At 37.2% G+C, this 20,283-nt stretch overlaps 1 protein-coding gene across 1 annotated transcript in view; it reads left to right on the forward strand.

The window, feature by feature from the left end:
* The window catches only part of adamts6 (ADAM metallopeptidase with thrombospondin type 1 motif, 6), a gene marked incomplete at its 5' end in the record, with an annotated part of 82,679 nt that extends 62,642 nt beyond the window's left edge, over positions 1–20,037 (forward strand). Inside the window, 7 exons of the mRNA XM_084103638.1 lie at positions 1,982–2,145; positions 3,401–3,539; positions 5,896–6,025; positions 10,145–10,349; positions 10,439–10,615; positions 16,591–16,747; positions 19,773–20,037. Of these exons, the coding sequence (XP_083959764.1) occupies positions 1,982–2,145; positions 3,401–3,539; positions 5,896–6,025; positions 10,145–10,349; positions 10,439–10,615; positions 16,591–16,747; positions 19,773–19,882 (1,082 nt within the window). The 3' untranslated portion in view covers positions 19,883–20,037. The remainder of the gene's footprint in view (positions 1–1,981; positions 2,146–3,400; positions 3,540–5,895; positions 6,026–10,144; positions 10,350–10,438; positions 10,616–16,590; positions 16,748–19,772) is intronic.
* Between the last annotated feature and the right edge of the window lie 246 nt (positions 20,038–20,283).

Genomic DNA, 20,283 nt, shown 5'->3' on the forward strand with positions numbered 1-20,283 from the left:
TATTTATCATTGAATCATTCATTCAAGAGATTCATTCAAAAAAAATGCTGATTCATCCAGTAATGAAACAAGTGAAGTCAAGTGAGTCATTGAATCATTTATTCAAGTGATTTTTAAAAAAATAATTCATTCAAATTAATCAAACATTTTTACTTTATACTGCATCAGTTAACATTTTGTCAGATTCTCTATTAAATGCTGTGTTATTTTGTTTCGTTTGTTTGTTCAGAATTGTGATCTCTGTTTGAAACAATTCTCAGTTTATCAATAATCGTGCAGCTCTACTGAGTACAAAAGTGGTGAAGTGGTTTGTGTTAAGCTTTGTTGTGAGTGTAAATCTGGTTCAATCTGACAGCCGTCTTCCCTCTCATGTTCATTCTCTTAAGATGAGTCTTTTGTCTTTTCCCAACCACAAGCTGAGTAAAACCATCATGGTTCCCAGCCATGTAACTAATTAAAACAATCAAACAAGAGGGTCCAATTAAGTTGTTTTGAGTGCAAACATAAATATAGCTAGTGTGTATGACAGCTTGTTGAGTTTTGTTGTCCATCATGTTGACGTGGAGGATTTTCTCGCCGTTTGAGAGGAATATAAGTTGTCTGATGTTCTGGCACAGAAGTGGCTGACGTTAGCAACACATTTAAGGAAATTGTAAAACACATTTTGTCACATGGCATGTTTGTGGAATACAAACACATAGCCCTGTTTAAAATGAGGATCTCAAATGTCTCACAAATATTTGGCTAATAATGAAAGCATGCTACAGAATTGGTTCATTGATGTTTAAAATCAGTCATTTCATTTCAATTGTACCTGAAACAACCGTCTTCTCATCTCTCTGGTTGGTTTTAGCCAACGTATCATATAACTGGCAGTTTGAGAGCATAACATTTTGTCATCATTTGCTCGCCCTTGTGTCTTTCCAAACCCATATGACTTTTATTCTTCCATGGAATACAAAAGGAAATGTTTTCAAGAATTTGTACGCAACTCTTTCCTATATAATGAATGCATATGCATTTATATGAAAACTTGCCATGTCACTTTCAGTTATGAGACCTGCAAGAACCAATTAGCATTTGGCATCATCGATCGATGTGTAACCTGTCACAACACATCTTGACACACTAAGTTTAAAAATGTAAATTCTTGAATTTTTAGGTAATAATAATTTGGATTTTAGTGTGTTTTCACACAAATCTATCATATTGCTTCTGAAGACTTGTGTACAAATCATGTGTACTACACATATATATGATGCTTTTTGGAGAAAGTCTATACTTTCATTTATGGAAAAGGGCAGTTCAAACATTCTGCTAAATTTCCTTTTTTTTCTTCCATGGCGGAAAAAAATAGAAAGTCAAATTTTCAGTTTTGTTTCAATTAATTCACAATTGATGGTGTGCTATTTTTGGCTATCTTAACCAAATATTACTACCAAGATAATATTTGGCTAAATTTTTGTACACCATGATGGAGTGACTTGCCCATCATGCCATTCTTATGTCTTCATCTTCAATGTGAGTGTTATCCGTTTAAAGATTTATCAAAAGTACTGTTCATTTCTTTGTTTAAATCTTCAACAAAAAAAGACGGTGTACCTTTAGGAAAAATAAATGGTGCAAAAGTCCTTTTGAGCTGGAGTGAGTAAAAAACACCTTGTTTTTCTACAATTTGGCCCAATCTCAATCAAGACGTTTTTCTACAATTATGCTTTGAGATGAGATCTTTGTTTTGACAACTGAGCAGTTATGGCATTTGTGAGGAAAGCAGACTTTCACCTGAACTTGGTAAGTTAGATCTACAAGCTGCACTGCGTCTGAAAGCGCGAGTGAAAATTGGCCATGACATCAGGAAGCCTGAGCCACTCTGTAAGACGATGCTCGTCATGTTGACGAATGACAGCGATGACATCACCCTCTCAGCTTGGCAGCATCTCGCTCGTGTCGGGTTATTAACTGGTGCTCTCACTTGTCACAGCTTTGAAATCGGAGGGGGATGACTATTACATCAACGGAGCCTGGACCATCGACTGGCCCCGCAAATTTGACATCGCAGGAACAGCCTTCCACTACAAGAGGCCGACCGATGAACCCGAGTCGCTAGAAGCTCTAGGGGCCACCACTGAAATTCTGGTGGTTATGGTGAGTAGATCTAGATCCTTATATATTCTCTATAAGGAACACAGAAGTCTCAGTAGTTCTAGTGTTTTAGAAGTATATGCCAGAGATGTGGCCTGGCAGGTCGTTCAGATGCTCAGAGACGCGCTGAAGCACTTATGTGATTTCAATCTCGCTTGTGTCATGTCCCTTTCCTCTCTGTTGGACCTGTAGTTTCCTGTTATCTCTCCACTTTACTTTCAGTAAAAGTGACAAAAATCATTTTAAAACATGGCTATTTTACAACAATTCAGGCCTTTCCTCTGAGTTATTTTCAGTCAATAAAAGCTCATGTAGTAAGGTCACATTAGTGATACTGTAGAGCAGGCTTGTGTTTTGAATGCGCAGTTTGAAATTGTTTGGCTCCCTCTAAATAAAGTCCACATCTGTGTACAAACCTCACATGAACTCTAGCTAGCGGTTTCAGAGTTAACTGTTATATATGTTTGCACTAAAAACCTCTGTCTGGCCAAATGCGAGTGCTCATGTGCACATGTTTTAGCACGCGTGTGTGTGTTCATTCTGAAAAGCCCCGTCTCGGCAACCACAATCGCTTTTGCCTGGACAAAAAGTGCTGGAAATACCAGGATCTGGTCGCAGCACCGCTGGAAAACATACAAGTGGCCAATGCACCACAAGCCATTCCATTGTGGCCCACACTGGTTAACAGGGCTTTCCAATTTATAACACACACACATGCATTTATAGCTCTCTGACTAAGTAATTCAGGAATAAAGCTGATGTGATATGCTAAATATGTGCTCGTTCAAGCTGAACTGAGGTTGGGCTCATCCAAAAAATCTCCTCTTCCTAATGATTTGATTGCTCTATTCGATAAATTTTTAAGACCTCAGTATTTGTCTTTTTGTCACTAATCCAAGATCAACTTCCTTTGCCAAAATCCTTGGTTAAGATCGTGGAGGTCTATAATACCTGGAGAATTCCCATTCATCTTAATGACAGTTGCTCGGCTGGCATATCCAGCCTTGGAAGGATGCAACCTGCATACAGGTGAATTGTTTTCTAGTCTGAGCCAGTCAGGAATGACGTAACGACAACACTGAGTGGCTGATGCAACCACAAGAATGTGAACAGTCCCACCATAAGATACTCTAACATCCCATCTACTATAAATAATTGCAATCCGGGAACAAAACTAACCAGGTTGACCCTGACCTCTTTGTTATGCCTGTATATTAGCAACAGAAAAGAAACCCCTATTCCATTTTAAATGTTACAGGTGCTGCTACAGGAACAGAACCTGGGCATCCACTACAAGTTCAATGTGCCCATCCAGCGTACAGGAAGTGGGGACAATGAAGTGGGCTTCTCCTGGCACCATCTGCCCTGGTCTGAGTGCTCAGCAACATGTGCAGGAGGTACGACAATCAATTCCGCACATCCTCATTGAGAAAGTTTGTTGTACCTGCTTATCTGTAATGAGAAAATGTGAAAAATAAATGGACAGACTGGATGAAAACATGTTCTTGATAGTGTCCCCAGCAGGCTTCTTAAGTAGTTTAAAGGATTTTCCTGATGACTCGGACATGAAAGAATACATTTTGAATAATCTATTAGTTGTCTGTTCAGTTACAGTGAACAAGAACTGAGCTTTCAAGCTTCAAAAATGAGAGTTCATGAGAGAAGTAGCAAAGTCTGATTCTTGAACAACAGATCTTTTGAAGGAATCAGTTAATCCAGTTCACAAAACTGGTTGGAATGATTCATTTGTGAATTGGACTGCTTTTCTTCATAATTATCAGCAAATGGGAACTTAAATATTGGTATTTTGGTACTAAAAATGTGATATTTATGGCCCTGTTTACACCTGGTATTAAGGTTTTGGTCTATCATATCACAAGTAGACGAGGGAGACACATTCCCGTTTACACCTGGTGTTTTAATCTGTCTCTTTTGTCCACTTTTGACCCACTTCTGTCCTAGTTTCTTCAAGGAGAGAGTCTATGGGCTGGTAAATGTGTGGGCTTTTTCAGATCTTTCAATCTAATGGACGAAATAAGCTTGTGCAATTTACATATGAACGCAAAACTTAGGTCCCGTCTGGCTAGTGGGCTTCCCATAATGTTTGCGCATTAGGTCAGTAGGCGGAGAGTAGGCGTCTTTTGTGGCTGTTCGAACTCATTCGACCACATGAGCGTTTACACTACAAAAGCAATCCGGTCGAATGTGTTTTCAACTACCTCTGGAAGTGGCCGAAAGTGGACAAGCTCAAAACGTTTTAGACCCGTTTACACCTGTATTTTGTCGTCCAGTTGTGATCAGATTGACGAAAACGATTCTTAATACTAGGTGTAAACAGGGCCTTTTATACATTTATGGCACTTTTATGTCTTTTTTGAAACTTGAAAGCTATTTTGCTTTGCTACATTTTTATTATGAACAGCATTGGATTGGAAATGCATGCTGGTGTTTTCAGAGTCATCATTTCTTTATTAAAAAAAAAAAAAAAATCCCACAGAATGATAAAAATTTGTATTTTTATCTGACATATGACTATGTTCACCAATTTGTGCCGCCAACAGACAAGTTGTGCAGGGAGCAGAAAGGCTGCCTCTTATTTCAACATCTGAATGTCGTAACCACATGTAAATGTGAGCCCTCACCTCAAATATGACCAGACTGTTCAGGCTCCTCCGAAATAAATGGCTTTCTTACAACAATAAATAGCTTTCCTCTCTCCTTTTTTCAGTTATGGCCATTGAAAACATTCAAAGCACTTGTTATATTTCACCAAAAAATGCAAACATTGCAGGCTAGTCCACTGAGGGTTTTCACAGAGCGCCGCGAACTCAACCTCATTCGTTGCTCAATTCATTTGAACACATTTTAGTTTATATGGAAATACCCCAGGGCAACACTTATGTCATTTGTGAAATTTTAGGTTATTAATACAACTCCCGGCTGTTCTGCTGGCAAGCCACACAGGGAGCATTTGAACACCAAGCGAACTGCCATAAAATTCAGCAATATTCTTTTAGAAATGATTTGTGATTTAGACACTTGGACTTGATTCCTGCTTTTTTTTTTTTTTTTTACAAACTCCTATTAAATTTCAATGTTGCCGTCTTATTGTTTTGATCGTTATATGCAACAAAGATAACGGTCTTACATTATGATGTCGGTTTCAGTGAATCAAATCGGTACTAGTGAAATCTCTTATCTTGAAAGGGTTCATCGAGCTCCCACCGGAGTAGTTTGTTATTTCGGTTACCCAGTCAAGAATGCCGTACTGGCAGCTATTAGATCCACCTCACAAGGTGGCCTTGCGCGCTAGCCAAGCTTGGCATAAACCGGCTTAACTGGAGGCTAATGTCTTTCCTTATGGGCCCCAAAGAGTCCAATGGCCTCTAGCGCTAAGCATAGCGCACTACTCTGCCATTACTGTGGTAATGCTCACTTTTCACAACCAAGAGCCAAAGAAAAGATTGGCTTCTCTGTAAAAATCATTCACTAAGACACTCACTTCAACCGAGGCATTTACACACCTAGATATAATACGGAGGGAAAATTGATATCACCTCCGTGCCTCTATCCACACAGAGTGCTCTGTCAGCAAGCGGACCCCTAGAGAAGAGACACAGAGCTAGTTTAACCTCAGGGACCGATGCCGACCACACAGTGCTTTGCGCACGAGCTGCTGAAGTGCCGAAAACGATCGTGCAGCTGAAAGCGTGAGGCAGATGAATGAACTGATGTTTTATTGTCTTTTTGCAGGTTCACAGAAGCAGGAGGTGGTGTGTAAAAGACTGGATGACAACTCCGTGGTCCAAAACAGCTACTGTGACTCGGACAGCAAACCGCCAGGGAACCAGCGGCCCTGTAACACCGAGCCTTGCCCTCCCGAGTGAGTATAGCAACTTTGAGGCGTACTGATTGGGGAAACAAAACAAAAGAGATGTATAATTATTAGGGATAATTATATGTAGGCCCCAGACCTACGTAGTCTAACATTTCATACAGTTGATTGGTGAGGAACATGAAGAAGGGCATTAACTCATGAATTTTAGGGGCATATAATTGCCTTCTATGGCTGCTCCAGCCTATATAATTATATGCCCCTAATTATATGCCTCTAAAATTCAAAAATGCCCTGTATGATTTCTCATATTTATATGATATGATATAGTTAAGCTATATCACAGTTATGAGTACAATATCACACAAGTGATGTTTTTGTCCCAAATAGCACAAGTGCAAATGTGATACTGATTTTATACAACAGTTCAACAAATAACTTAATATTGTTATATTTTAGACACAATATTCTGCTTTTGCTCAATTTTGCCAATGAAAATATTACCTATAAAGCCAGAGCAGAACTGTTGTGCGCCTCAGAGCAACTCACAGCGGTGTTTCATTTCTGAATGAATCCCTGTTTTGAGCGAATCAATCGGGTGAACCAATGATTCAATGACCCTTTCATAAAGAGAGCCATTTACTTCCTGAATGAATCAGCCGTTTGAACGAATCAAATGAATGAATGACTCAATGACTCACTCATTTAGACATTTACAGCCACTTACTGGCAGTTTTACTTTCTTATTTAGAGGATCATTTCATAAAAATAAAACAAAAAATCATATTTCCATATTAATTAAAAAAAAAACATTAAAGTTTCACCCAAAAATGAAAATTCTGTTATCATTTACTAATCTTATTTTTCTTCTAAACCTACTTTTTATAGTGTCTATTTGATGCTTTTCTCATTTAACACAATAATGACTTTAAATTATCTTTTTGGGGTAATTTCTCAGCCCAAACAGATGTGCGATTAATTTGTGATAAATTCTATTAATTAATCGCCACATCGGGTAATTAATTAGATAAATAATTGTAATGGCTTGACAGCCTATTTATTATAATTGCATAATTAAAGGATAACCTATTTATAACCATTACATCATGTACAACTGGAAAACAATTATTATTATTTTTATTATTATTATTATTTTGCAGTGGGACATTTTTTATGACAATTTGCACAATGTCCTTAAATAAATTAATAAAAAAATAAATTCTTAATATTGTAATGAAGTATGAAAAATCATTCTGCCAATTTTTTTTATTATTATTTTTTTATTATTATAACAGTATCAACTAAATTCAGTACAGTGAATACTATTATCGTATTACAAATGTACTTTACAATGCAGATAATATATAATTAATTATTGCATCATGGGAATGACAATGAGAGCAAACTTTTTGCATTACATCATGTCCTAACTTGGTAAGATGTGACAAGTTTCCTGTGATAAGCAATTATGTTCACATTGAAAGCCAAAACGCTGCACAATGTGACAGTTTCTGCCGTAAGTCAGAGCCAGTTTGACTTGACAGATTTCACAGAAAATCGTGTAGTGTATGATGGTCACAGACTTCGACTTCAAAGTTTGATTCCATTCATATGGAGGATATCAAACATGTTTAATATTTTGAGCTGATTTTAGAACACATAAGGTCTTCATTTGTCACGTTTCTGTGTGAGTTTGCTGTGATCATAATGATTTGAAAGTCTAGTAGTGTGTGATCCTCAGTCGTTTAGTGTATATGATGGCCAGTTTTTACTTTGTAACTATTTACAAAGTCGGCAAGTGTATGATGCCTTGTGTTTTAAAATGGGTTCAGATTTAAAAGTCGTGTAGTGTATTCCAGCCTTAACCCGAACCCAAACACCTAACCCTAACTTAACAGTCTACTAATACAATGAGAGCTAGTTGACATGTAGTTGCAAAGTTACTTGTTTCCCCGATTTCACAGACAAGACTTAAGCTAGTCCCAGATTAAAATGCATGTTTTAACCATAGACTGGTTTTAACTGACAGCAACTAGCACTGGCATATCTTAAAATAGATCAGTACCATGGTTTTGTGTCAACATGCAACCAGTAATGTTTTTGTTTTTTTCTAAGGCACGTTTATAAAAGCTACTTAAATGTCCTAATTGAACTAAGGCCTAATCCTGGCTTAATCTAAACCCTGTCTGTGAAACCGGGCCATAGTTAGTAGAATGTCTAAAGTGGACCATTGAAATAAAGTGTAACTAAAAATCTTAATTGTTATAAAAACAGGCTTCATTTATTTACATCATGCAAAAATCTAGTTTTTTTTCCCTTATATATAAATATATATAATTTTCCAAAAATGTGGTTTATAATGTAGTTTCGCTCTCTTTGTCAGCCTTGGATGAAAAAAAAATATAAAAAAAATACAGAAATTGTATTCTGTTTTGATGAGTCTTATCATAATAGTACATAGTTGCTTAGCAATAAAAGTGCAAAGGCCCACAACCCGTAATGTTTCATTTGTCTTCATAGCACCCCCGACCATAAAGAGCTTCTTTGAAGACAGCTTAAAAACTAAGCAACATGATTTATTTCTTCATATGTTGCCTATTTTCATTTGGATTTTGGTGCCAAAATCCTAAAGGCATCCAAAAAAAGTATGAGTGATCACCTGCGTTTAATTGTATTGGCTAGCAGAATCTATGAACCCTCAAGGGACAATATCCATAAACGTGTGTGGAGTATGCGTGTGTGCGGCGGCCAGACGCACTTAACACTCATTTTCAATGGGGCGAGCAGCTGAGCAAAGTTCACTTGTGTCTGCAAATTTTAAATTGGAAGGAGGAATTAAATGGTTTTGGCCTCTGCACTCCTGCATCTTGCCAGTGGAGGGTTTAGTGAACCTGAACCCCAAGATGGGCATCGCTAATAACATCATCTAAAATCTATTTCCATCTCCACCTGATGTCAGAGGAATGCAGTCTCTGGCCCAGAAAGGGTCGTAATGGTCATTTGAGAACACCCTGTTGTTTTTGGGGAGGTCATTTCTCTCTAATGATCTTGCAGATTATGACAGGTTTTATTTCATTATTAATTTATGTTCAGCTTTAATTTTATTTTACTTGTAGCGTTTCATAAGACACATAGTCCGTGGCTTTATCAGAGCATCGCCAAGAGAATGCAAACAAACCACACGGAACTTAATTCAGCCGTAACAAATGATAAAAAGACACGGTTATATAAAATGTCTGTATTCCACAGCCCAGCTAAAGTGTAGGAGTAGTTTTGCCAAAAACTAAGACAAATTGAATGCAAATTTGGAATTGTTGTTGCCATTGTGTGGAGTTCACAGGCGTTGAACCTTAACAAAGTGCATTTGCAGAGTCCAAAAACCAATTGAGAGTACTAATATGGTTTTGAGTAGTAAATACAATGGCGTTTCAGCCCATTTATGCCAAATGTTTCTCTTCTTGCTAATTTTAGGTCACTATGTGGCAAGGCATTATTTGCATTAAGCCCCTGAAACTAATATATCAAAATCAAGACCTTGATGGATTTTTCACTGAGAGATTGTAAACGGAGCTGTGAGTGACAGTCACTGCAAAGACATATCTATTGATTTTATTGTGAAAAGAAGTTTGGGGTTGGTAAGAAAACAGTAAAAACAGTAAAGTTGTGAAGAATTATTACAGTTTAAAATAAATGTTTTTGGTAACACTTTATTTTACAGTGTCCTTGTTACACGTTACATGTAGTTACTGTAATACCAAAAATTATGCATAATTACATGCAACTAAACTTAAACCACACCCCAACCCTAACCCTATAGTAATTACATGTAGTTATTTATTATTACACAAGTACTTAAATGCATTACACTGTAACAAAGACAGGGATTTCTATTTGAAAAAAATAGAAAAGTTTTTTAAAAACAGCATTTATTTGAAATAGAAATCTTTTGTAACATAACAATTGTCTTTACTGTCACTTCTGATCATGTTTTGGCATACTTGCTTAATCAAAGTTTTACTTTCTTTCAACAAAAAAAAAAAAAATCTAAAATTTTGAGGGGTAGCATAAATGCAATACATACTAAATATGTATTTTGAGGAAATCACACAAAATGCAGTTAGTAATAAATATTTATGGATGGAGAATTCCCATTTTGTGTGTTTTCAGGTGGTTTATTGGTGACTGGTCAGAATGTGGGAAAACCTGTGACGGAGGCATCCGAACACGCACTGTTTTGTGTATACGTAAAATCGACCCCACCGAGGAGGAGACCCTGCAGGACAGCCACTGTCTGACCCATCGACCAATAGAGCAAGAGTCCTGCAACAATCAGTCCTGCCCACCCCAGTGGGTGACGCTGGATTGGTCTGAGGTGACCTGATGTGTTCTTCATCTATAAAGTCTTCGATAATCTTCTTGCGTAGTTGTTTTCATATTGTTGTGTTGTGTTTTTGTCTGTAGTGTACCCCAAAGTGTGGCCCTGGCTTCAAGCATCGCATTGTTCTGTGTAAAAGTAGCGACCTGACCAAAACCTTCCCACCAGCCCTCTGTTCGGACCATAACAAACCTCCGGTCCGGATTCGCTGCAGCCTTGGTCGCTGTCCGCCGCCACGCTGGATCCCTGGAGAATGGGGACAGGTATGAGGATTTATTTCAGGATTCTTCGATGAATAGAAAGTTCAAAAGAACAGCCTTTATTTTAAATTTGTAACATTATTAATGTCTTAACGGTCACTTCTGATCAACTTAATGCATCCTTGTTGAATAAAAGAACCAAATCTTACTGAGCCCAAACTTTTGAACAGTAGTGTATATGCTATACATCTGAATCTGAAAAATAATTATTTTTCAACTCCTCCCCTCCAATCATATAGCCTCATTCTGGTATGTAATGCCCAGTTTTTTCGATCCAATCAAGTACCATCCTACTTGGAATATTGTTTCACTCCAATATGCATCTCATATTATGGAAGTAAAATCAATGCGGTTTCATGTTGACTGTAAACTACAAGCAAATGCAGCCTTGTGTAAGTATTTCACGTGTCGTTAAGATTTAGAACAACTAAAGAAAGAGTATTGCTGTGCAATACATGCGTAAAGTGTTTTAATACAGCATGAAAAAGACCATGTGTTTAGTTGACGTCAACAGAAGTTACACTCGAATGATAAACTAGAACCTCTGGAAAGCCAGTGACGTGTGTTTCCGTGAGTGACAGCGAGTATAACAGCCCAAGAGTGTGTAAGTGGAGGTAATATCATCCAGATTGTTTGAAGTTTATCTCTGCGGTTGACAAGGTTTTCTGTCAGTGCCAAGAATATGTTTTTAAAAAGACAAAACATATCACTCTCAGACGGCCCTGTGGTTTCTCTCTTGAAAATAAGGATACGATCAAGATAACTGTGGTGTCTTGTCATAAATCTTTTTAAAAATGCTGTATAAATAAAATAATAATAATAATAATAATATCTTCCTCTTTACAGGTAGTATTCCAAAAGGGGAGAAAAAAATGTAGGGCAGTTGAAAAGGAGAGATTGAAAAACAGAAGTTCGCATCACCCTGGTTCCCTCAGCAAAAGCCCAATAGGTTTTTGGATTATTGCAGAACATAAGCTCTGTGACCAACAAAACTTTATGACTGTTACACATTTTGTTCATTGTTTTAATCTTCACAAATGAACAAAACTTTTGAAGCCTAAATACAAACACCAGAAATAAAAAGCTAAACGTAGGTGATAAACAAACTACACCACAGTCACATGACTTCAACATCACCATCAAGGTTCCAACAACTCTTTCAGTCTTTATTTAAAATCTACAAGTTGGAATGTTTAAGTAAGAATAATTTGCAAGGGCGTGATTATAAACAAGTGGACTAGTGAGTAGATGAGTTTACCTGTTCCAGTCCCAGACAACCTCTGTAGTCCCATTTAGCCACTTGTTAGCAACCGGCTTTTAAAAGACAGGTAAAAGCTTTTAAAAAAATCATGAGGAGGAATAATTGATGTATCTTATATCGTAGAATAAAATGTGAAAATATCCTTAGCTTGTGTTCACCATAGACCTTATTTCTAGCATTTTTATCAAAGAACCATTGACTTCAGGACTATGGAACCGGAAGTGTTAAAATGCAAACTTGTCTCCGGGTTTTGGCCTGCAAAAATAGGTCATCCCTAGTCCCTACAGAGCACTAAATGAGGGCATAGACATAGAGAGTCATTTCAAAGGTGGAGCAAGCTGATAAAAGATGAAAAATACACATATATATATATATATATATATATATAAATGCACCAATTGTTTACAGTAAGACAAGGAATGTATATATAAAAAAAACGGAAATATAATATAAGTAAGGAATAATTGACTACGGGCCGTTGAATTATTAGAAAATATCGCACATTATAGAACATTATTTTCTAATAATTCAACGGACTGGAGTTGATTATTCTGGTTATACTACGGTAACCACATCTCAAGACATTGTTCTGATGTTGTATTTCAAGACATTTGCCAGGTTTTTGTCCTTAAAATGCTCTTATGTGTAGGACTAATTTCTTACGCATCTAATCCCACATCTCCCACAACTGTAGTCTAATGCAGTTATAGAGAGAGAGAGAGAGAGAGAGAGAGACAGAGAGAGAGCCCAGACAGCAAGATAGTGTCGGCCCAGATCCGGCAGTGTGGAATCCATGTGTACTAGATGCGGGCCGGATCTGGGCCGACACTATCTTGCTGTCTGGGAGAGAAAGAGAGAGAGATATGAAGCTTGTGTGAATTACCTGAGTCTGTGCGTCTCTGAACTTAACTAATAGAGAAACTAAGTTTATCTGCTTCAAGAACACTGTAAAAAGTGTAACTGTTATTTACTCAATTTTTTTGGTGAAACATTTTTACACTCAAAAAAATTTAGTAAATTTTAAAGCTGTGAAATCAATGAAATATACTGTATGAATTGAGTAAATGCAAGTAATAAAATTAAGTAAATCTGAGTAACTGCATCAGGTACAATAACAAATAAAATTGAGTAGAAATAATTGAACATTTAAACATTTAAAAAAACAATATTTATGAGTAATATTAAGTGTTTTTATTAATGAGTAATATTAACTTTTTTATTTTCTCTAAACATTTGTAAAATAGTATTCCATACAACTACCAGTATACGTTACATGACATTGGCCTTTATTGTCATTGAGTAGGCTACAGCTATACAGCACATTTTACACTGTTTTTAACATGTGTACAATATTGCATACATTTAAACTCATTTAACAAACATGTTATAAGTAAAAATAAAATATTTAAACATTCAGGTAGCCTAATTCAAGTGTAATCAACCAGTCTGTTATCCAATATCCACCGTCTCGGTGCTGGTTCTCGTGCTGAAGACGGACTTGCGCTCTGTGGATGAACTTTGAACTCCATACCGCAGTTCTGCATTTCACTCATAGCCGAAAGATACTGCAAGCGACTGACATAACCTGCCAATAAACAAAAAGTGACAGTTCTGAGGACATTTTATCATCCAAATTAATTATATTCATTATCATTAGGAACAAAGTCGTGTGTTTAAACTTACTCAATTTCTTAAGAGTGTTAAATATATTAATAATATTGATTTGAATTAAGTAGCCTAATATTTTTGTTTCTTGAAACAGATCAGTTTAATTAAACATTCTCAAATATTTTGATAGAAATTAAACAAATATATTAAGTGTATTATAAAGAAATAATTGGTTAGTCAAATACTAAATCATTTTATTGAAAAAAGCTTAAATATATCTGTAAATTTTAGATAAAATTAACTGTTGGATTTTTACTCAATTATTTTGGTATGTTTAACTCAAACAATCAAGTAAACGATATTCAGAGATTTTATTAAGTTAATAAAGTTAAAAATTTCTGTAATATTTACTAAACCACAGAATTATTTTTTACAGTGAACAACGGCGTCACCTCGCCAGTGAGAAATGTCATGTAGCTTTTATGTTACTAAACTATTTTACTGATAAAATCGTCAGAGCAGCGCTGACAACACCTTTCTGTGCAAGTGTGTGTCCATACTGTGTGTGTGCATTTTGAGCGGGAGAAAGAGAGTATGTGCTTTCCATACATAATAAAACGTAATTTTGTGGCAAAAAAAAACAAAAAACATGGAAATAATTGGTCGTTTTTACCCTACTAGAAAAAAGGTACAAAAGCTGTCACTGGGACAGTACCTTTCAAAAGGGTTCTAATATGTACCATTTAGGTACTAATATGTACACTTTTGGTACCAATATGTACCTTTGAGGGACTAATATGCACTCTTTAGGTACAAAGGTGTACCTTTTGAAAAGGTACCGCCACAGTGACAGCTTTTGTACCTTTTTTTCTGAGAGTGTATTGTTTACTATATTTATTTGCTTGGTCAGTGTCGTTGTGGGTTTTGGTTCTTCTGCTGCTGTAATCTGTAAAGACCTTTGAAATGACTGAAATCATTTGGCGAAGTGATATGGAACTGTAATGCGGTCAAGACCTGCCTGGAACTACTTTAGCCGTTCGTTTAAATAATTGCACACCTTAGAATGTCCGTCAGCCAATCAGATTCAAACATCCAACAGCCCTAGAATAGAATAGAATAGAATAGAATAGAATAGAATAGAATAGAATAGAATAGAATAGAATAGAATAGAATAGAATAGAGATTTTTTTTCTCACATCACCTACAGTATAAGCAACCAGCAGGTTACAAGAACAACAATAATTGAATGATCTGAAAAATATAACAAAAGTCTAGCTTTAACCATCTTCCCGTATAAAGTGACAAATACTATAGTACGAGTTTCCCGCCATCCCATGATTCCTGCAATGAACTGAGACTCTCATAATGGAGTGGCTGCTGAAGGGAGCCATGGGCCAAAAGGTCACTGGTTCAAATCCCACTTAAGGCCTTCACTGACATATCCCGTCTGTCAGGGACTCGTGCTCTAATAAAGTCTGTTTAATACAGAGGGGATGAAATGGGAAGGCTGCTGGAAACTCATCTGAGATGTCTGCACTCAAGTCCCGTGAGGTGTCCTTCACTGTTGGTCTTACACGTGTTTATGACTAAATCCACATCAGATCCTGTCTTGGCATGCGTCGTCAGCGTTTCTGTGGCATTCGCACTAGGCGCTGCAGCACAGTGACTAATGAGCTAAATTTGTGTATTGGATTGGATTGCTAGGCAACTCTTTAGTTTTTCCATTGAATCACTGTGCTACATCATGGTAGGAGACTACTGGAATACATCTCAGTTTCACTTCAGACAGTCGCAAATTACTCCCTCCAGCAACGTGGAGAGCTCTAATGTAGAACAGCTGACAGTAGTCAGAGATTCAATTAAACTATTACAATGACATTCCACAAGTAGCTCTCGGTCCTTCGTTTTGGAGCACTGAGTTTGGGCCCGAATTCACAAGCGTGCCACGGACCGCCTGACAGACACCACACACAAAAATGCCTTAAAATCACTCACACCAGTCTAATTGGTTGGCTTCTTCTATATGCACACTAAAAACTCAGCACTACAGAAGCTTCTGGTATAGTATTCTCCCATAGCAAACTGCCGATTACACCTAACTATATTAAAATATAGAATATTATATATATATATTAGTAAATATGTTAATCATAATATTTTAGTATATTACAATGTTAGTAATGATTTCCAAAAGCTTTAAATATCTTTAGTGTAAAGGTGGATCGTATCAATATTGCTTTGTTCTGTTGTGAGACACTTCCTCAAGATTATTATTATTATTATTATTTTCTTATTTTTTCTTTTTCTTTAGTATTTTTCTCACAATTTCCATACACTTCACTGCACCGGAAGTTGTGTTGGCCATTGAGGCTAAATGCGGAAGTGATCGTGCATATAGTTAATTTACAGAAGTCAGTGGGTTTTTATGATTTCAAGGAAATAGTAGATACATTTCTTGAGAGTTTGAGGGAAATCAGAGTAAAAGAAAGTAAAAGAGCGCCCTTGAGCGCTTCAGAATTACATCTGATTTCAGATTTGCTACCTCGAAACGCTACGTAAATAAAAAACCAACCAACGTTGGTTGTGTTAAACATCATTCAGATATCCCTTTTCCTGTTTAACTCAATGGTTCTTGGCTGGAAAGTGGACAAGACTTAATGTCTGTTGACAAATGGGTTGAAAATACTGTTCTATTTACAATTTTGGGCCAGTTCCTGAAGTCTAACTTAACTGACTCGTTGTGGCAAAGTGGCTTAAATGATATTAATCTTAATTTTGCTTGTTATTTATACATCACACCTTATATTTTATCTCAAATATACTCTTCACTGTTGCTGCTGTCTTTAAAGTAATCAAGTACACTAACTTTTTGTTTTTTACAGTTGTGGTGAAGTGTATATCAATTTCATTATAATGTAATCAAATATAATAAAATTCAGTTGTACTGTACCATTTAAAACATTAGATTTAATTTTTTTAATTATTTTAGACAAAATACAGAATTTTTATATAATCCATTTATCTGTTATCAGCCATAACATGAAAATAAATGATCAGTTCATGGTTCTGAGATATGGATTACAGGCTGAATTTACGTTTTTTTTTACAGTGCTCTGCTCAGTGTGGACTAGGGCAGCAGATGCGGACGGTTCAGTGTCTGTCGTATACGGGACAGCCCTCCACCGACTGTCCAGACTCACTACGGCCCAACACCATGCAGCAGTGTGAAAGCAAGTGTGATGCTACACCCATCTCCAGTGGCGACGGTAAGTCAGTCACCCTTCTGCTAATCCCATGAAAGAGCGGCGATGACGACTTTCGTATCAGCTGCATCTGGCTTTGATCATAGTGTTGACATTTATAAAGTTTGTGGCCTCTGTTTTCAATTTTGAATTAACAAAGGATTATATTGTTCTATTCTTTGCCGTTATTAACTACCTCTGTTTGGAATCGAGGCAGGACACTATTTAGACAATCCTGGATTAAATAAAAACTCCATGACCCTCGCGAGATGGATCCCTATTGAGATTCCTTCACTGGGGAAGCAGCGTTAGATTATCTCTCCTAATGGACTCTAATGGGATTAGTTGTATCCTAATCAACAGCAGTGACGGAATGTCTACTTTCATTATCATCAGCCATGGCAGTTTAAAGACTCTAATAAGAGTCACAATAATTGCGATAGGGCCAGTTAGTGCGCTGCCACACTAATGCAGATGGCCGTCTGCCTGGGCTGTGAATCAGGTCGCTCTCTTTTACGCTGTAATTACTTTAAGAGGCTTGTGTCCAGGCCCTGAGTCATGGCCTCTTTTAAGGGAGAGTTTTGGTCTTGATGCAAAGGAAGTCTATTAGTTTTCCAGTGCTACAGGGTCATGCAAGATCCTGTCCCCCTCCAGAGATGGTCTTATTATTGGGAGATACCAACCTCCACTGCTCTTCCAGAAGGAAAAATCATAACGGTCAACTTGGATCATGTATGCCTTGATGACCAATTACATTACAACCTTGACATCATTGAATTTCCGTCAGAGTTGTGCGACATTCAGTCACTGTTTGAGGATTCCATAGAAATGAATGAGAAGTGCCTAAACTAAATCCTACCTGTTGCAATATTGACAGTTACTAAAAACAGCAATTTTTTCAGGTATAAACTCTAAAAATAGGTCAATCCAAAATTTATGTTTAATTGGAAACATGTTGAAGATTACACAGAAGCTGTTTTCCAACAAAAGCAGTTTATTCAGCATAGTGAAGCCTCTCCTCCATTGAGATCCATTCAAAATACGGCCACTTATTCTTAACCACTTATTTTTATTTCATTTTATTGCTAAACTTGGAGCCTTTGCCCCGCCTCCCGCAGAATAACCAGCTGTCCTTCATATTCACACAAATAATGTTCTCAAGCATGTTTATTTTATGTTACAGACACAACCTCAGGTACTATGATAAAATGCACACACACTTATATGTTGAATAACTTATCAGTTATTCACTGTGCATAACCATGTCCTTTTATAATAAGTTATGTGCTATAAAAACTTGCACTGGTTAATATTCAGGGTAAGTAGAATGTATATAATCAAAACTCCAAACTTATTAAGCATTTGTCAGTTTTTTTTCTGTCAGTCTGCAAGCTGACCAATTAGCCTACTCTTAGGCCCTGTTTACACCTGGTCTTAAGATGCGTTTTGTTCGATCAGATCACAATTGGACGACTAAATACAGGTGTAAACGGGGTCTAAAACGTTTTGAGTTTGTCCACTTTCGGCCACTTCCAGAGGTAGTTGAAAACGCATTGGGTTCGAACAGCCACAAAAGACCATCTTCTCTCCGCCTACTGACCTAATGCATAAACATTATGGGAAGCGTATTAGCCAGACGGGATTTAAACTTAAACAAGTTTGGTTTGAAGATGAAAAACGTATTCACCATTCCTGATTTCTAACACACACTCACAGCGTTCGGCTGGCCTTGCGTCTGTCAGAGCAGAAACTAAAGCTGCTCTCTGTGTGTTTTCCGGCGTCTCCGGGCGCATTTGATCGAAAAATCTGAAAAAGCTCTTACATTTACCTGTCCATAGACCTTCCCCTAGAAGAAATCAGGACAGAAGGGGAAGTGTATAAGAGAGACAGATTAAAACATCAGGTGTAAACAGGAATGCGTCTCCCTCGTCTACTTGTGATCCGATCAACCAAAACACATCTTAATACCAGGTGTAAACGGGGCCAGAGTCTGCTAGCTTAGTATGCTGTTAACAGATTAGCCTGCAACCTTAGCATACCATTATCATTCTAGCTTAGTATATATGGAATTTGCTACACTACCACTACTTATTTGTACTATTTACTATTCGTAGCTACCTCTGCTACAAGATGATATCTGGAAAGGCTAATTGGATTAGATAGTTATAACTTGATACATTTTGAGACTACTTATTGGGGTACTAGAGGGATAGAATCTTGCACAACAAAAATTACTTACTGGAAATTGATCATGCTGCATCTGATTAGGACTCAATGTAACAAGAGGTTGGAATAGACAGGAAATGAACATTAGCACAGGTGAGATTTATATAGACCGCTAAATATCATCCCTGTGATGAAGACGACAAATTCTGAGTCTTTCCATTTGCGCTCCCTTTTAACAAGTGTATTAAAACCCTGGACCGATTACCACCTGGATTCACACAGACATCTAAAATATGACTTGCATTCTAAGAACCCAAAAGGTTGTCCTCAGAGGAAATGCAAACATGCTTTTCATTAAATGATAGGCAGGTCCATATTCCTTGGCGTTTTGAAAGCTATAGGTAATCCAAAATGAATAGTCTGTCATTATTAACTTGCCTCCATGTCGTTCTAAACCCATTTGTCTTTTTTCTTCCGTGGAACTCAAATGGTGAATGCTTGAAGTATATCCTGGCTACTTTGAAAAGATTTTGAGTGAATAGCAACTTCAATTGTAGTGTGTTTCTCACACAAATCCAATATATCATGGCTTTGTAAGTCTTGGGATACAGCACTGGAATACAGCGCACAAAAGTATGTCCTTGTATGGAGTACTTTTAAGACACCTTTATTCTGATTTTGGAGCTTGACAGTCCCAAATCAATTTCATCTTTTATGTTCCACTAAGTTTGGAACGAGTAAATAATGACAGACTTTTAATTTTGGGGTGAATCATCCCTTTAACACAAGCCTAAAAGTTTCCCCTTTGTGGTTCCCCAGCATCGACCACTTTACTCACTCCTTCTCGGATCCTTTCTTATTCCACCTTTTTCTCTTCCCCTAGAGTGCAAAGACGTAAATAAGGTGGCATATTGCCCATTGGTGCTGAAGTTCAAGTTCTGCAGCCGTGCGTACTTCAGGCAGATGTGCTGCAAGACGTGCCAAGGACACTGACCCTGCGGAGAGAAGCAGAGACAGATTCTGCAACAAGGAAAGAGAGAGAAAACTGGCAGTGAGAAAAGCAGACCAGTGTTGGACGAGTCAACACTGGGCATGGAGAAGGAAGCCTCTCTCTCTTGCTCATCAACACACACATAACTGCTTTTAGCCCTGTGGAACCCAAACCACTGCTCAGCACTGCGCTGACACCTGTTTTATTTTCACTTCTGTGAAGTGGGAATGTATAAAATGATCATTATTGTTGTTATTTTTATAATAATAATAATAATAATTGCTAAAGGTTATTATTATTATCAATGTCTTTCTGTTGTTATAATCCAAAGTGCTGGACACAACGCTCACAGAAGTAGCACGGCAGAGGTTTACTTCAAGGCGCCCATCTACAGGAGTTTGGG

This window comes from Abramis brama (assembly GCF_963993115.1).
Source record: "Abramis brama genome assembly, chromosome: 25".
Lineage (NCBI taxonomy): Eukaryota > Metazoa > Chordata > Actinopteri > Cypriniformes > Leuciscidae > Abramis > Abramis brama.